The sequence below is a fragment of the Phlebotomus papatasi genome, chromosome 2, assembly GCF_024763615.1.
Source record: "Phlebotomus papatasi isolate M1 chromosome 2, Ppap_2.1, whole genome shotgun sequence".
Lineage (NCBI taxonomy): Eukaryota > Metazoa > Arthropoda > Insecta > Diptera > Psychodidae > Phlebotomus > Phlebotomus papatasi.
The window spans coordinates 84459911-84478870 of NC_077223.1; the positions used below are offsets into that span (position 1 = coordinate 84459911).

The following is an 18960-nucleotide window of genomic DNA, read 5'->3' on the forward strand; positions in this document are numbered from 1 at the left end:
CAAAAGGAATTACTAAAGGTACAATATTTTTTATTTAAAGTCCAATCGAAGGAAAATCGTCCCCGGAATTTGGGCCGTGGAGTCTCAAAGCCCAAGAAGAACACTGTGGCATCCCTGTTGGCTCAGAGTCGAGCTGTTGGGATAAAGCCATCTATCACGAGTCAACATCTTCTGGGTCAGACGTCCGGAGGTGAATGTGTTCGACCTCCATCGGCTCCTCAGTCGCGCAATCTCCAAGATGGTCAGATGGATGTGTCAACGGATTCCGAGAGTGTTGTCACTGATTACGGGGGCCAGAGCGAATCGGAGACTGAGGAGACGATAAATCTGGAGGAATTGCTGGTGCCAATGAATGGAGGCTGGAAGCGTGAGACAGTGATCAGGGGTCTGACGAAAAGTGGTCAGATAATTGGGGATGTGATCTACATACCGCCCAAGAGTCAACTAAAACTCAAGTCAATGGAGGAAGTGGAAATTGTGATTGAGAAGCAGTATCCAATGCTGTCCAAGGACAATTTCAGCTTTTCCACCAGAGCCATTTTGGGCACATTCCTCCAGGCACCGCTGACATCGACGCCTGTGCGCGAAGAGGATCTCATCCGGATGACGGATGTGGATGTGATGAAGCGTCTGGAAGAACTGAAGATGTATACGCGTCACACACAATTGGGCGTGGAACAGAGGATTGAGATTGCTCGACAACAGCAGGCACTTCGGGATGTCAAGAAGATTGTTAAGGAGGAGAATGCCAAGAGGGAGAAGGTAAGTGAAAAAAAAAATTCAGTGTTTTATGGCTAATTGAATTTCCTCCCGCGAGAAACATGTCCCAAAGCTTTGGATTAATACCATCATCGAGTTCTGCAGTTGCTTTTAATTTGAATCTGTGAAAATTGGGCTTGGATTATCCAAAAGTGCATATTTTGATTCCAAACATTTTTTTCTTTATAATGGTAGAACGGTTAAAGATATTAACATACGGGTATTTAGTTAAGTTTACATCTTTGAAAAAAACGGGTTAAAAAGGGCAAAAAACAAATGGTCAGTGAAAAGGCAAAAGTGGTCAGCAATAAAATAAACTTGATCAGAAAATAATTCGAGATAATCAGTAAAAATTTTCAATTTTGTCAGTAAAGTTAAATTTGGTCAGTAAAAACTTCGAATTGATCAGTAGATTATATTCGAGTTGATCAGTAAAAAATTGAAAATTAATCAGCAAAAAATTAAAACGGTCAGTTCAGTAAAAGGAAAATATTGTCAGTAAAAAATTAAAAATGAGCAGTAAAAATATTCGAGTTGATCAGCAAAAAATGAGCAGCCAAAAAAATAAAAAAAATAAAAATTAAAAAATTAAAAATGAGCAGTAAAAATTAAAAAAGTGGTCAGCAAAAAATTAAAAAGGAGCAGTAAAAAATAAAAATTAGTCAGTTAAAAATTAAAAGTGAGCAGTAAAAATTAAATGTGGTCAGTAAAAAATTAAAAGTGGTCGGTTAAAAATTGGTCAGTAAAAAATTAAAAACGAGCAGTAAAAAATAAAAATTGGTCAGTAAAAAATTAAAATTGATTAGCAAAAAATTAAATGTGGTCAGTAAAAAATTAAAAGTGGTCAGTAAAAAATAAAAAGTAGTCAACAAAAAATTAAAAATGAGCAGTAAAAAATAAAAATTGGTCAGTAAAAAATTAAAGGTGAACATTAAAAAATTAAATGTGGTCAGTAAAAAATTAAAAGTGGTCAGTAAAAAATAAATGTGGTTAGCAAAAAATTAAAAATAATCAGCAGAAATATTCGTATTGATCACTGAAAATTAAAAAGTGGTCAGCAAAAAATTAAAAAGGAGCAGTAAAAAATAAAAATTGGTCAGTAAAATATTTAAAAGTGAACAGTAAAAAATTAAACGTCGTCAGTAAAAAATTAAAAGTGGTCAGTAAAAAAATTAAAAGTGGTCAGTAAAAAATAAATGGTCAGTAAAAAATTAAAAACGAGCAGTATAAAATAAAAATTGGTCAGCAAAAAATTTAAAACGAGCAGTAAAAAATAAAAATTGGTCAGTAAAAAATTAAAATTGGTTAGCAAAAAATTAAATATGGTCAGTAAAAAATCAGCAGTGATCAGTAAAAAATAAGAACTGATCAGTAAAAATCAAAAAAGTGGTTAGCAAAAATTAAAAATGATCAGTAAATTATTAAATGTGGTCAATAAAAAAATTAAAATCTAAGCAGTCAGAAATAGAAATTAAAATCAAAAATAATAAAAATGCTCAGTAAAAATTAAAATGTGGTTAGTAAAAAATAAAGGGAAGATATAAATGATCAGTAAAAAGTTAAAAGTAGTCAGTAAAAAATTAAAGTTGATCAGCACATAATTCGAAATGATCAGTAAAAATATTCACTTTTGTCGGTAAGAAGTAAAATTTTGTAAGTATAAAGTTAATGTTTAGTTCTTTGCTGATCACTTTTTAATTTTTTACTGATCATCTCGAATATTTCTACTGCTCGTTTTTAATTTTTTGTTGACCACTTTTTATTTTTTTACTGCTTATTTTTAATTTTTTACTGCTTTTTAAAATTTTTTCACTGATCATTTTTAATTTTTTGCTGACCAAATTCAATATTTTTACTGCTCATTATTACTGACCACTTTTTGTTTTTTACTGATCATCTTTTACTTTTTACTCATCATGTTTAATTTTTTTTTGCTGGCCACTTTTAATTTTTTTTCTGATCGCTTTTAATAAAGTACTGCTTTTTTTCAATTTTTTACTGATTTTTTTTTTAAGTTTTACTGCCCTTTTTTATCTTTTTACTGATAATTTCGAATTTTTTGCTGACCAAATTTGACTTTAAAAAAAATCAAGAAAAAAGGTTTGCATTTTTAAGACTTCGCATTTTTAATAAATACTAAAAAATCAAAATGTATACTAATAAACGACAACAAAGATCTTCACATCTAAGGGTAAGATGCACGAGGTCTACACGTGGTCGCCATCTTGATTTGACGTTTCTGTCCCCCATTTTGAATAACTGTCAAAATCTAAAACTGGGCCGATTAGGTTGAAATTTTAGTATGTTGTAGCTGATGTCAAGACCTTTTCAGAACGTATCTATTCTCCAGTCTACATCGAGCATTTACCTAGATACAGAGGCTCAAAGTTTAAAATTTTGAAATATTCATATTTGTGCGATCTTTATTTTCTAATCCTGAATTTTGATACCTAAACGAAATGCCTCAGTAACCATTAAAAATGGTTGAAGCTTTTATTTTCTATACATTTATTTACACTAAAATGTTTGACACTAAAATGTGGGGAATTTCGTGCAGCTGAAAGTGCAAAGAGCAGGAAATTCGTGCTCTATAGTGACTGGGTGAATGATGCTCAAGTATAGGATAGTTGCAGCAACTTCTTTACTTACCCGAGCGCGGATGATGAACCTAAGCTTAAAGCCAAGCTTAAGGGTGAAAGGAACGTCTATTGACACTTTAAGAACTCGTGTCAGCACCTATTGACATCCTACTCTGTACCATTTGGGATACGAAATTTGAACATCTTTGTTTATAGTAAAAGGTATATTACCGAAAAAACGTTATATTACTTATATTTTATTAGATACATTAAATAATTTTCAACATTTTGACAAAAGTGTCAATAGGGGTCCCCTGTCGAACAGACGTTCTTCCGACCCTACTTGACTTACTTCGCTGCGAGTATGTGTTGCTCGCATGAAGTATAAGGATAAATTAAAAATTCACTTATATACGACACTCCATCCCCTAAAAAGCGTCGTGCAGTATCCCGTAGGCAGAGTATACATTAAAGCTGATTTGTAAAAATATTCAAATCACCAACACAAGATTCCTCCTTCTGTCAGTCTCTAACCGAAAATTTCGACTGGATTCCAGGGCTCATCATGGGTTAGACTCTGAAGCCCTAAAGCCCCATTTTATCTGCTTAACAAAACTTTAATTCAGAATAGATTAAGGAAATATTATATAGATTAAACTAAATAGTTTTAAACCAATTACACGGTATAAACTTTTGGACACTCACCAAAATATTGGAACAAGTTTTCCTTGGAACAAATTTTTTTGGCATCGATTTGCACCTTGAAAAGAAATTTTTTTTGTTCCAAAAAGTTTTCTTTATAATTTTGTTATGAAATGCAGTTTCAATTTTGTTAGAGTTTTCTTTTGGAACCGTTTTGATACAGGGGAATGTCTACAAATTTGAGTTGATTTCGTTTTATACAAATTTGTTCCTGAAATTTCGAACAAATATGTGCCGAAATTTTTTACCGTGTAGAACCAGCTACAACCGATTGAAACTGGTTCAAACTTGTTAGGTATTCCAAGACCTTTGCAACGACATCAAATTTGGCTAAATCGGTTGAGAAATGTGCTCTCAAGAGCTCTTTTAATCTTTGACCTTGAAAAACTGTTATTAAGAAAGACTCAACGGATTCAACGGTTTTTTCGTTAATTTTGGGAATTCCATTTATTTTACAATTTTTGAGCTTTTTGAGTTGCCTCAAAATAGAATCTTGTCTCCTTTAAAATCTTTAACACTTGGGTTTTCTGTTGTTCTTTTGTCAGCTGAAGGAACATGAGAAACCAGATAGAATGGAGACAGGGCGTCAGGAGCGCCAGGTACGTAATCAACAGAGTACAGAGGTTGCGAGGCGAAAGCGCGAGGAAAGTGATCGACAGAAGAATGAGGAGATGCAGCGGAAGATGCAGGAGAAGGAGCTCAAGAGGCAGAAGGCGTCCGAGAGGGAGTTGGAAAAGGAACGGAGAAGGCATCACAGTGGACTGGTGAAGTTGCTTGAGATTCGACGCAAGTACGAGGAGAGGGAGAGGAAGAAACATCAGGTAATTAATGCGATATTCGTTCATTAGTCGAGGAGATGATCAGAGTCTCCGGTGTGACCATGTTTTCATTTCATTCATGGGCTTCCTTTTCTTGTCTTGCTATTTTCCCATCCATTGATTCTCAATATTGTTTGGATGTCTAACCACGGTGATTTTTGCAGTGATTTGTACAAAACCCACTTGATCGCAACTTGATGATTTAATTCACTTTAATGATCATTTTATGACACCGTGATCGTTCTTTTATTACAAAAATTTCAATGATTCTTTCTTGTGGCAATTTATTATTGGTTTCAGCAGAAGAAACATCTCAATATTCTTGGTAATTTTTTTTTGGACAGGATGTTTGCTAAATATTTAAGAGATGAGCTATTTTTGCAATGAGATTTAATCAAATTTGATAAATGATCACTATCGGAGTTGAATATATTCTAGATGAGGAATTGATTTTATTTTTTAAATTTTCTTTAATTAAAAAATAACACAAGGTTTTGGAGCTTCGGGTGATGCTAGTTTTGCAATCTTTTTCCTATGTTCTTGAGCCCTGTGAGGAAGATTGAGTTACCAGTGACCCAAAAAATTCGGCGATCGTTTAAAGTTAAGTTTTCTTCTAAATCTGAGGCCGTCCATGCGTTCGCGGGAAGTAAATAAGGGAGGGGGGCAGTGGCTATTTTGCCCCGAGGATAGGGCGGGAAAATGATAGGCTCCTCGCGGACGAAATGGCGCGGAAGGTTTCAGGGGTAATGCTCTCCAAAGTAAGTGTCAGTTGTCCGGAAGGGCTACACTTTTAAATTTGCTCAGAGCATTTGGTCCAGAGCTTGTGATCCTGGATAGCTTATTTTCAACTTCAAAATACTCCAAAGCGGTATGATTTCAATAGAGCAGAATCTTTTGCTTTTTTTCTTACTTTTATTGAGATTTTGTGTATTGTAAAAATTTGACCATGTTATTATATGACTGAGAATGAATTTATCCATTTGTCTATACGAAGCATCTTCACTGGTGAACTGAAACTTTATTTTTAAAGCTTTTTGGGTTCTTGGAAGCTACTAGAACTCTCAAAAGAAATCAAAAAAAAAGTTTTAGTTGACTACTGGAAAAGGTCCATATCTGGATTGGATCGAAAGCTCTGGGCAAGATTAAAATTGTGTTTTAAGTCTTGAGGTGAATCATAATTTCACTGGTGACCATCGGAATCTTTCAAACCTACTTATTACTTAGGTAGTGGCAGAGTTCTTTAAGCGACCGGGCTTCTCGCATTAGGTCGCTGTTAAAAAGTCTGTCTTATCGGAGGCTCCTAGCGAGTTTTCGTTACAGTCTTGCTTTTACTTACTTACTTACTTAGGTGGCGCTACGTCCCATTGAGGGACAAGGCCTCTTGTACCACCCCTCGCCATTATCCGCGATTCAAAGCGATAACCTTCGAGCGCTTCAACACACTCAGTCGTTTAAGGACCTCATTCACTACTTCCTGCCATCTCCTTCGGGGGCGTCCTCTAGATCGAACTCCTTCCGGTTTCGTATTCAGTAGCTTCTTGGGCATTCTATCATCTGGCATTCGGTGCACATAACCGAGCCAGCTCAGTTGTTTCGCCCGAATGGAGGCAGCAAAGTTGGGCTATCCATAGAGTTGCTCCAGTTCGTGGTTCATTCTAGTACGAAATTCCCCGGACCAAACATCCCAGACAGCTCCAAATATCCGTCGAAGAATTCGTCTCTCAAAGATCTTTAGCGTACTTTCTTCAACGCGTGTCAGTGCTACTACCTCCAAACCATAGATAATGATGGGTTTAACTATGGTGGTGTATATTTTGATCTTTGAAGACCTTGAGACGTTCCTCGCTTGGAAAATTGATGATAGAGCATAAAAGCATCTGCTTCCCACAGCGAGCCTCTCATTAACCTCTACCCTGACGTCATTGTCCGTTGTCAATACCGACTCGAGGTACCAGAAGTTCCTTACAACCCAAGGGGTAACTCATTTCCATTTTTTCTGACAAGGGTTTCTGGTTTCTCGGGTTTCGCGATGCAATTTTTGGTTTTCTCGGGTTTCGCGATGCAATTTTTGGTTTTCTCGGGTTTCGCGATACAGGAATTGGATTTCTCGGGTTTCGCAATGCAATATTTGGGTTTCTCAGGTTTCGCGATACAGGAATTGGGTTTCTCGGGTTTCGCGATGCAATTTTTGATTTTCTCGGGTTTCGCGATGCAAATAGTGGGTTTTTCGGGTTTCCCGATGCAATATTTGGGTTTCTCGGGTTTCGCGATACAGGAATTGGGTTTCTCGGGTTTCGCGATGCAATTTTTGGTTTTCTCGGGTTTCACGATGCAAAAAGTGGGTTTCTTGGGTTTCGCAGAGCGTTTCTCGGACAATTGACGAGGGTTTCTCAATATGAGTTACCCCAGGTTACAACCTTAAAATCCCACTGGTCAATAGTGAAATTCTGCCGGATCCTTGGTGCTTGCTTTTACGGGGAGGGATTTTTAGCCTCTCGCCCAACTGTCTCTAGAAGGACCAGATCTCTTGTTCGTTGGCCTCAGGTTCGTGACTTCCCACTGGAGTTGGTTACCCATTGTTCTATCACTTACCTGAGTGTACCGGAGCCTACCAGGCATCGAGCTCGCTTAGAGGTGGACATAGGAGCATTCAGGGGAAGAGACTATGTGTCGCATTCCGCCCCCCTCCCCATTTAGACTCCGGATCTTGTAAATACTGGTACGAAACCTGTGTTCTCCGAAACTTGCGTCAACCGAACTTTCAGCACCTTCCTTTTAAAATTTCAAATCTAAATACATTTCAACTCTGTTGCAAATAATATTTATTTGTGTGTCGTAAGAATAGAATAATCATGCAAATGGGCTTTTGTAGATTTTTTTTGCTTACAAATAGCCCTAATCAAATGCAAATTGATCAATTTTTGCGCATGATGATGATCAGCAGCCGATACAGAGAGAGAGAAAGATCAAAAGCAAAATGATCATTTGTGCGACCCCAAAGTGATTTAGAAGTGTGTAATTTAATGATAATGCTAAATTGCGATGCCCTCAATGGGTGTTTTTTTTTTGATCAATTGACCTCTAATTGGGCTTTCACTTTCCGGTCTAATGCTGTTTCCGCAGCTTGTCTTGGACAAATTCATCGCACGAGAGAAGAAATTGGCAGCTAAGAAGAGGGATTCGGAGATTCTGGGTGAGCTTAGGAAGCCCCAGGAGGACTCTGAAATTGCTGGTGGGCAAAATTTGCCAAAATATCAGCGAATACCGAATTTGTCATTGTCGGGAGAGGCATTTGCTGATCTTTTGATGGTTTATGAGTTTTTGCACAATTTTGGGGAAACTCTGGGATTTGATATGGAGAGTTTGCCGACACTGCAATCATTGCATTTTGCCCTGGTGTCGGATAGTGGGGGTGAGGCTGAGGAGGAACTTCTGTCTGTGATCACGCACTTATTGGTGTGTGCCATTGAGGATCCGGGTATTCCAAATCCAGGACGTCATACAACACTTTTGGGGCAATCATTGCGTCAGGCTGACATTACGAATGCCAATGTTTCGGAGATTTTGAGAATTTATCTGTATGCAGCTGCCACGGGGGAGGTGAAACAGTTGACTGGGGTGAATTTTGAGAGGGATAGGGAGAAGAGAATTGCTGATCATCATCAGACAACATCGGATATGGCCATAACGAGTAGCACAGGGAAGAATATTCAGTATTATGAGCATTTGCATGAGAATAGTACGTGGAAGTTGAGTGAGTGTTTGAGGGATAAGCCTTTTGTGGCACTGAGTCCAGTTACAAAAGCCCAAATTCTTGCCCATCTCTGCAATGATTTGCTGATGAATAAGGCAGTTCTGAAGCAGATTGATGGGAGTCTGGAGATGGCATCGGCCATGAGACGTGACAGATATTTGATTGATATCAAACTCAGGAAGTATAAATCCTTGCATGCGAGGAAAGTGAGGTTAAACATGATAACGGCAATGTTGAATAGGGAAGCTTCACCGGAACCACCGGCTAGTGGTCAGCAGACACCGAAACAGGGTGAAAGTGGTGAGAAGGGGACTACGGGAGAGGATCAGGGGCAGTATGAGACGGGGGATACGGAAAAGACTGCATTGGCGGCTAATGAAGAGACCAAGGAGGATTCTGTCAATAGCAATGACGTTAGTAAATTCACATCTGAGGAGGCGTCGGAAAAGAAGACGCCATCTGAATCGGAGAAACAGAAGCATGATTTCAATGATACAGATACAGATTGCAATGCTTCTATGAATTTTTCCGGAAAGATCAGGGATCTCAATGAGACTGATGCATGTTTGGATGATGATATCAGTGATTTAGAGGAGGAATTGCCACTGGAGGAGGATGAAGATGAGAAACTCAATGTTGATGAGGTGCAGAAGAAACTAGAGAAGGTGATTAAATCATCTCAACTGACACGGGAGACACTGAAGATCAATTTGAGGAGACTCAGGGCTACTTGCTATGGACAGGATAGATTCTGGAGAAGATACTGGGATCTGCCAAAAGCTGGTGGGATTTTTATTGAAGCAATGGAATCTTGCAATCCAGAGATAATGAAGTATCATGAATTCCTGGAGGGAAATGCCCAGAGGACGTCAGAGGGCGGAGATGAGGAAGAGGATGAAGGAGAGAGTCATGGAGATGATGAGGATGATGAAGATGACGAAGAGAAGCCTGAAGTTAAATCAGAAAAGGGGGATTGCATAAAGAGGGAACCACTAGTGAATCCTGCCCAGAATAATGATGATGAAATGATGGATATTGAAGATTCCATTCCAACAAATGCGATATTGCAGAAGAATGTGGAGAAAATGGAGGAGGATGAGATGAAATCACCTCCAATCCAACCACCATCTACCGTCGTTCCTGAAGAAATCAAAGAGGAAGAAGTCAAAGAGGAAGTTCCCGAGGAGAAGAAGATCAAGAAAGAGGAACTCTATGAGAAACCCTGTCGAGAGCTCGATGGGGACTTTATGTCGTGCGATTGTGATCCGAAAGTGCATAAAATTGAACAGTGTCCGGAGAGTAATGGTTGCATGAAGAATGGAGATGTTCCGTTGCTGGAAAAGTGGTTTTCCATCCTCAAGAAACCCATTCCACTAGATTCGGAAAATTCAATTTCCCTCCAACCTCATCTGGCCTACATGAATGTCTCATGCGAGGGAATTGTCCAGAATCAGGGAAATCCCTGGGATATCAGCAATAACATTCATTTCTTCAATATTCACACAGAATCCTCAATTTTGGCTGATCTCAATTTTTCCAATGAATCCGTTCTGACCCTGTCGGGAATCAGTGATAGGGAAATTGAGAGGACACTCAATAGATGCGATGATCTACCAGATGATCTTGACTGTGAGATTCTCGATAGGAAAATTGGTTTGGGCAAATGTGACGATCTCAATGGATTTCATTCGCAAATAACCAATTTTTCCCTGGCAAATCTCAGTGCGTACATCCAGTGTGAGAGTCCGACGCCACTGCAGATGACCCTGGAGGAGCAGAAGCAACTGGAGGAAGTCAAAGAGATGGGATTTCCAAGGAAACTCGAGCAGAATTTTGTGCCACGGGAGCTTCGTCATGGTTGGTGGAGGATCACCGATGAGGCTCAAATTGATGAAATCCTCCAAGTTCTCCATGTTCGTGGTATCCGGGAAACAGAACTTCGGCAGAATCTCATGCAGTGTCTCCGAGAAAGACCAAATTTTGCCATAGATTGCCAATTGACCACGGACATTACCGTCGATGGAGATTTCATAGATCCCAAAACAGTGCCGTCATTTGATCCAAAAGTCTGCGAAAGAGTGGCCAGAGCACTCTTGGACCAGGTAGAAGGTTTGGAGGACAAAGTGGCTAGTGCTTCGATGCAGATTAAGGGGTGGATGTTGCCAACAAAGACTGATGATATGGAGGATCTCGAGCAGACTATTGAGCATCTAAAGGAGAGGATTTTGGGACTGGAAGCAGCCATTGAGAGGAGGTATCTGAAACCACCGCTTGGAAGTTGCACAGCGGATGCTCATCTGGCTGCCCTGGCCCAGACTGGTCAGGATTCAACGCCGAGTCAGACGCAAAATGCAGCAAATCCAGGATCGCCAAATTGCAATCAAGAGACGGAGAATCTGTCCAAAGGTAAGTTTAAAAGTACGTTGCATTTTTTATACTAACACTTGAAGTAGAATGATGTAATCTTTATGTAGGGTGCCGGAACAACCAATTTCCCCACTTATGGCCACTTTTGAAAAAGAATATAATACGAATTACTTATAAATATCACTTGCAGTAGATTGTGTTAAAAATGGTCAATTAAAATTAAATTTGGTCAGTACAGGGTTCTATTGGGGTAGTTTTGAATAGAATCTAATTTTTAATTTTCAGATGGTCTCTACCTCTTTCCGAACACCAGCATATGTTGCAAGCCAATTTCAGCATTTTTTAATCAAAAATATCTAAGCTCAGGAGTTAATTGAGGTCCTACAAAAAATATTTTACATTTGGACATCCTTACGGCGTTATCACACTTGCACATTAAAATTTTATTGTGATTCACATTAATTGTCGCTTGTGAGCGTCCAAATATGTTATTTGTGTCTTTGAGTCACTTAATATTTGGGGTTTTTCTATTTATTTATAAAGAAGTGTATTTGGCTTGCAAAAATAAGTTTAAATTTACCTAAAGCATAAATATTTTTCACATTAAAAAATTAAAGAGAAAATCGCATTAATTTTTCGCATTAATGCTATAAATCAATTTATATCAAATTTTGCGGGCCAAGTCTACCTTTTTATCAACAAATAGATCAAATTTTGAATATAAAATGATTCAAACACACAAATTACACATTTTGACTCTCACCAGCGACAATTCATGTGAATCATATTAAAATTTTAATGTGCAAGTATGATAACACAGTTATAGTTTGTAATCATCCACAAGGTCCACAAGAATCGGATTTTTACCAGTTCTGAATAATTAAAATTTATTGTTTTTCACATTCATATGCTGCTTTGGGTACTCACTCAGAGTCCCAAATGAGACGAAAGATCTAATGTTTCAGATGAGCAAAGGAGTAAAAGGAAAAGATCACAGAGAAGTGCTATTCTCTTCCTCTTTGCTTACCTGAAACGTTGATAAAATTCAAAACTAGATTCTGTTTAGAATTACCCCACTATTAAATCCAAAATCTAAAATTAAAAAAAAATCTAAATACCCAAATGATGTGATAAATTCTTGGTAGGACAGTAAAGAAATTATGAATCATATTCAAATTTTTTGGTTGATTTAAAGGGATTTATGGTGCTATTCCGGTTATTCCAATGAAAAGTAAAAAGAGGAAATCTTTCTCCTAAAGGTTTTTTAGCACATGATGTTTCGAAAATGCTTCTGCATTATCGACAATAGAAAGAAAAGTCGATAATGCAGAAGCACTTGAGAATAGTCATGTTCTAAAAAAATATTCAGCATAAAGATTTCATTTTTTCATTGGAATAGTACCATAGAGTTATTACACTAGAAAATTTCACATTAAAGTTAAAGTGAAAAGTTGCTCATTAAAACTTCTAGAACCACTCGAAATCGCTGATTTAGTCAGGGCACATTGCTAGAATTGCTCAATGTCACGATGGCACACGGGTTGTCAGATAAGTATTTTTGTTTTTGAAGCATTTCAGTCGTTTGAGCGAAAATGTGCGATTTTAGTGAAGAAGAGGAAATTTTCCTCCTGTACATTACTTTTATGTCGTGCAAAAGGACCCGCTAATGGAGAAGAAGGAGGTTGTGGGCGAGAGATTGGCTCCTAACGCGACCTTTACATGGTGTCGGTGAAATTCTCTGGCACGATTTTTTTGGACATAATAATTTTCTCCGGATGACTTTGGAGGAATTTAAAGAGCTGCTTTAAATCGTAGGGCTTTATTATCAAAAGAAGACTACGAAAATGAGGGAGCGAATATCATTCAAATCCCGACTGAGATGTGAGTTCCGGCGATTGGTGACTCAATTTGTCGCAAACGGCCTGAAAACCATCAGATCGGCTGCCTCTATTTTCGTATTCCCGGCAGTTGTAGTCCCAAATGACGGTTTCCTGATGTATAGCCTTAACTAATTCGGCCATAATTTGACCACGAAGTCATAGAAGTTTATGAAGGAATATAAAATGTAGATCGAACACATTTTTGTTTAGCTTTTTTCTTACTTATCCTCTGCATCGATCTTTTTCAAAGTCTTTTGTCCTTTCTCCATCTTGTGTGCGATAAATAGTAGGTATTAGCATTACTTTTTATCACAATTTAATCACGAATAAATTGGTGAGAAAATTATGGCGCAGAAACTACCTGAATGACTGCAATAAAGTAGTACCTGATGAAAATTTAATGAGCAAATTTTGCTCATAAATTTGCTCATTAATTATCAATCGTATTTATGCTATTTTAATCTATTTAAACCAATTTTTGTGACTCGAGTCCACTTTTTTTTATCACTGAATGAATCGATTTCTAAAAGCTCTTGACGAAAATTGCACATTAAGACACATATCAGCAACAATTAATGTGAATCACATTAAAATTTTAATGTGAAATTCTCTAGTGTGATACCACTGTTATACTACTTTTAGGTTTTAGGTGGTAAAGCATTTGGCGTATAATGGTGCTATTCTAATGGAAAATGAGAAGAGGTAATCTTTCCCTTAAACGCTTTTTTAGTACATGACTGTTCTCAATTGCCACTGTATTTTCTACATAATCAACTTTTCTTTGTGTTGGTTCCTCTCACGATCGTTTGTGGTTTTAGAACACTGCACTTAAGAAAACAGTCGAGGCAGGAACCAACATAAAGAACATTTGATAACACAGAAGCACTTGAGAACAGTCATGTGCTAAAAAAATGTTTAGAAGAAAGATTTCTCCTTTTTATTTCTCATTAGAATTGCACCATGATGCAAGTGTCATTGGCAGAAAAATGCTCACTGTCAACCGTCAAAGCCTCACCGTATTTCGTTAACTTACGCATTTTCATTTCACTTCTTACGCAAATTCTCAATTACCATATTACTACCTTATCTCATACTAGGTGGTACTAGGTGGAAATAATATAAAAAATTTGAACAATTAAAATGAAAATGCGATAAACGGTGAGTTAAAAAAAAAAGAAAACTGTACGAGAAATTAATTGTACAGTTTTTTTGCTCACCATTTATCGTATTTTCGTTTTATTTCTTCAATTTTCTTATATTATTTTCACCTAGTGCCACCGAGTATGAGATAAGGTAATACGGTAATCGAGAATTTGCGTAAGAATTGCAATGAAAATGCGTAAATTAACGAAATGCGGTGAGAATTCTACTGTCAATATTCTGCCGTAAATGATTGTAATTCGTTTTATTACTATACATAGAAAAAAAATATTTCGTTAAATTATTCGTAAATGTTTGTGAATTCCTATTGGATTTGTACTTTTTCAGAAACATTATTCGTAACATGATCATTTGACAAGCTTTTACGGACAAATGACAAAATTTTACGGACATTTTTCTGTATGTTTACGAACATTTACGAACAAAAGTATGTAAAATAACGAAATATGTTCCTCAAGTGATCATGTTACGAACAATGTTTGTGGGAAAAAGTACAAACTTTCACGAACTTTTTTGTGGGTTAAATGATTTATGAGCATTTCGTATAGGAATTCACAAAGATTTACAAACAATTTTACAATTTTTTTTGTGTACCGATAAGGTTTCTTCGTTTATTATTTGTTATGCATTTGAAAGATGGTCAAAAAGGGGTTCCGGCACCTTAATAATATTTATTGTGTATAATCTGTGTTTTTTACAACTAAAATATCAACTGAAAATTTTTATAAGTGATTCTCATCCCATTGAAATCAATATTTCACGTCCTACAGTAGACTCTCCCTAAATCGGTTCTTTTAAGTATTTAAAAGTATTTAATTCTGGCAGCAGTTAAATTTGAAAAAAGTTTGTTGACATTTTTCAAGTTTTATTATATCAAATGAAGCAAATATGCTCAAATTTGCCATGGTTTGTCTTAGTTCTGACGTGTTTTTGCATTATTAAAGGATTTTCATGAAATTTACTACAAATGAGACGCTCAGAGCAGAAGTGGTCTCCTTTGTATGCATTTCCCTATTAAAACAGTCCACTTCTGTTCTGAGCGTCTCAAATATGAGTATGTCGTCGGTTACGAAGAATACTATTGTAAGTCTACTTACAATAGTATAGAAAGATGATGTCATTGGATGCAGAAACCTTAGATCTATATCCCCACAAAATTTTATGTTAAGATATTCCTGCAAAAGTTACAGGAAAAAAACTTAAAATCAACGTGCCCAATTATTCAGTTTTTTGCCCACAATTTTGCTATAATTAATTTAAAAGTAGTGTTAACTAGAAGATATTCAATGCGTAAGTATGATAAAATAGTTTCAAAAGCTGAAAGTATACTAATTGCAGTGAAATTAATGAAAATAAATTTTAGCTGTCAAACTTTAAACCTCTTTCCTGTAAAGTTTACATTTTGGACTTACAATAGTCTTCTTCGGAACCGACGATGTGTGTATGCAGATGAATAAAAAATCGTTGCATTTCAAAAACTTTGTCGCCCGAATTTCTCTGTAATTCGGGTGACATTTTGGTCCCAAATGCCTGAATTTGTGAGAGTCTACTGTATTTTATTTTGTGAAAAGTTTGCCCAAATGATGTTGGCTAATTCTACCCCTGTTTCTCCTATCCCTATGTGGAAATGTTTTGGTAAATTTGTGATCAAATAATTTTCTTTTGCATTTTTTATTTGATACAACATTATTTTTACAAACTTTGGAAACAGTACACTGTGAGAGAAATCCGAAAAAGTTAAAAAAAAAACGTTCCGGAAATGTTAATTTTACCCTGCATTATTGATCCGAAATCGGTGTAAATGCAAATATTACCCTTTTTAGGTGTATTAGGGGTTGAATTAACCCTTTTCATGTTAAATTTACTCTTAAAAAGGTGTGAAATTAACATTAAAAAATGTTGATATATTTTTACACCTAAAAAGTGTTGAAGTTACGAGGAAAAAAAGTTAATCGCATCCTCTTTTTTTCTCAGTGGTGTTAGAAACATTTTCTTTAAGTGTACAGTCACTGAGAAAAAAGAGGCTGCGATTAACTTTTTTGTCATAACTTTAACACTTTTTAGGTGTAAAAATATATCAAAATTTTTTAATGTTAATTTTACACCTTTTAAGGGTAAAATCAACATGAAAGAAGGGTAACTTTAACCCATAATACACCTAAAAAGGGTAATATTTACACCCTTTTCGGATCAATAATGCAGGGTAAAATTAACATTTCTGGAATGTTATTTTAACTTTTTCGGATTTCTCTCACTCAATGGTGAAATGCTCTTTGATCCCCTTGGTTCATGAAGCATATGCTTCATGTGGTTTTCATGCAGTTGTAAGTTGTTATCGATCAAAGATGATATTAACAGTAAGGACAAACTGAACAGTGAGACTCCGAACTGTACAAAGTAATCTTGAATTCAGTTTACATTTAATTAAGAAAAAAGGATCGTGAAAATGTTTAAGAATGTTCGCCTTTTCCTAAAGGATTTGCAACAATTAATTTATTTTCCTTTGTTCATATCTCACTGCTAAATTGTACCTCAACAAAAACAAATTCTATTGTTTGAAATTCAATAATTTCTGTCTTACATGTCCGAGAATCCTTGAGAGTTTTTCTTGCAAAAATTGTCCTTGGTAAAGGAAATGGAAAAAAAGGCGAGAGAGAGAGAGAGTGAAAAAGTGCATGGGCAGGATAAATGGTTAAATGGGAAAGTGTACAATTGGAACTCTCTCTCTATATGTCATGTTATTTATTTCACCTTACAGGATTAGTTTCGTGGCGTGAAGCCGTTTGCCGCTCAAAGACGACAGCTCAATTGGCAATGACGTTGTATGTCCTGGAGTCGTGCGTTGCATGGGACAAGAGCATAATGAAGGCGGTAAGTAAAAATAAAACAATTTTTTTTTTGCAAAAACTTACATGGGGAGCTTTTGTCCAAGAGGGCAGAAAAGGCAAATAACATTAAAAAAAAAACATATATATCGTCTGGTCAAAAAGAGAAAAAAAATGACAGACGGCACAAGATGGAATATAAATATTAACGAGAAAGGGGTTTGTGCGAGAAGAGGGTTGAAACATGTGAAAATGTTCATTTTCATAAATTGCACCTCGCAACTTCTTGCAATTTCAATTTAGAAGGCTTCTCATGGCAAATGAAATCGTTTTCTTTTCTGGTGGGGTTAAAAAATGCAAAGAAAGAGAGGTGGTGCATGTTTGTGCGATGGTATTAAAAGTGCCATGAGGTGAAGAAAAACATGACAAAATTATGGTGTTTCTTCATTTTATTGGATTACCCGGAGGGAATTATTCTTGAGGCTCATACCAAAGGTTCTTATTGGAATTTTATTGGTGGTTTGGCTGTTTTTTTTTGTTTGTGTGCATTTTGTGGCCTAAGAAATGTAAACCATTAATTGACATATTTGTCTCTGTCGCTTCTTTAATTAATTTTGATAAAAATCACCTCGTTTTTCACTTCATTTTAATGTCCGAAAAGGGATGAGACAGTGACTGAAACTTTACAGAATGCTCAAATTTGTGACTTTAACGCTATGCTAAGTTATTGCATTTATGGGTCAAAAGTTCATGAATACGGGTTTAAGGATCTTTCGAAGTCTCCTTAATCCGATTTATGGATCGGTTCAAAACCGATTCGAACCGGTTCAAAAATTGTTTTGTTCTTAAACTCTCCAAAATAATCTTAACAAATTGTAATTGAATTTAGAATGAAGATTAATTACCGTTTTCTTACCATTTTGGTCAGGTTCATCTACTTAACTAAAACTTTATATTTTAGCGGTTTAAAACCGATTCAAACCGATTTAAAAAGGAAGGATTAAAATAGCGTACAAACTGCGCTACTAATAAATTTCATTATGAAAATAAATTACTAGTTTTTTATCGATTTAGACCAATTTCATCTAATTTGATCAAAACTTAAATTTTAGTGATTCAAAATCCATTCGAACTGATTTATAAATCACTTCTCAGAATACCGTAGAAGCAATGGAATTAAATTTCAGATTGAAAACCAATTTCCGATTTATAATCGGTTCTCAAACTGGTTCATATTTGTGAAGCATTTTAAACACTTTTTACAAGGTTTTGAACTTATCTAGAAATGATTTGTGCTCCCCAGAATTTATAAATCCTTGGCCTTAATAATTCTTCAAGAATTTTCTTTCTAGAATTTTCTTTCTAGACTTCACTTCATAGATGAAATTCTAGACATAGGAAAACATCATAATTTCTATTGTAGGCTTTTATTGATATTCTTAAAGGTGCCTAAAGGGGTAACGAAAAATTCAAAGTGCCCGCGAACTTAGATATGTCACTTTGTTTCTATCTTCACTCAGATGTTTCTCTTTATTTCCCTCAGCCTGTGAGCATCTCTTAAGTATTCTTCAGATGATTTAGCCCAGTTTCCGAAGATCTCAAAATCCTAATTAGCAACCAATTTTATGGGTTTTTCAGAGCCTAATAAGGAGAGATGGGGCATCTTTGAATGTGGAGCAGCTTTGAAATTGGGTTTTTCTCCTATATTTAAATGGAACTGAGCCATATCATAATGTAATTTAGCTTCTGATAAGGCTCAATTTTATTTGAAAATTGATCCAATCCTACGTTAAAATTTACCAGAAACCCTTGACTGGTAAGAAATTTAACTATAGTTAAGCCATATGGCTAAGCCTATAGAGCCCGTATTGGATAAGTTTCAGACAGGAGATGTAACCCAGTTTTCGAAGATTCAGATATCTTAAATAACAATTTTATTGGGTTTTCAAGATCTAATGGATCATTTGCCCTTAATGACGTGGCTGAAGTTAGCCGAAATCCACCCGAAATGTGGTTTGTGTCTTGGATGACCCGAAAGGCTATAAGCCGACAAATGGTTTGTGTCTTGGCTAAACAAAAAGGCGCATGACCCGACATATGGTGGGTGTCTTGGCT

General features: G+C 36.2%; 1 protein-coding gene across 1 annotated transcript in view; it reads left to right on the forward strand.

Annotated features, from left to right (window-relative positions):
* Positions 1-18960, forward strand: part of LOC129801064 (uncharacterized) — a 60957-nt gene that overhangs the window by 11495 nt on the left and 30502 nt on the right. Inside the window, exons 9-12 of the mRNA XM_055845822.1 lie at positions 41-762; positions 4586-4861; positions 7982-11018; positions 16779-16891. Of these exons, the coding sequence (XP_055701797.1) occupies positions 41-762; positions 4586-4861; positions 7982-11018; positions 16779-16891 (4148 nt within the window). The remainder of the gene's footprint in view (positions 1-40; positions 763-4585; positions 4862-7981; positions 11019-16778; positions 16892-18960) is intronic.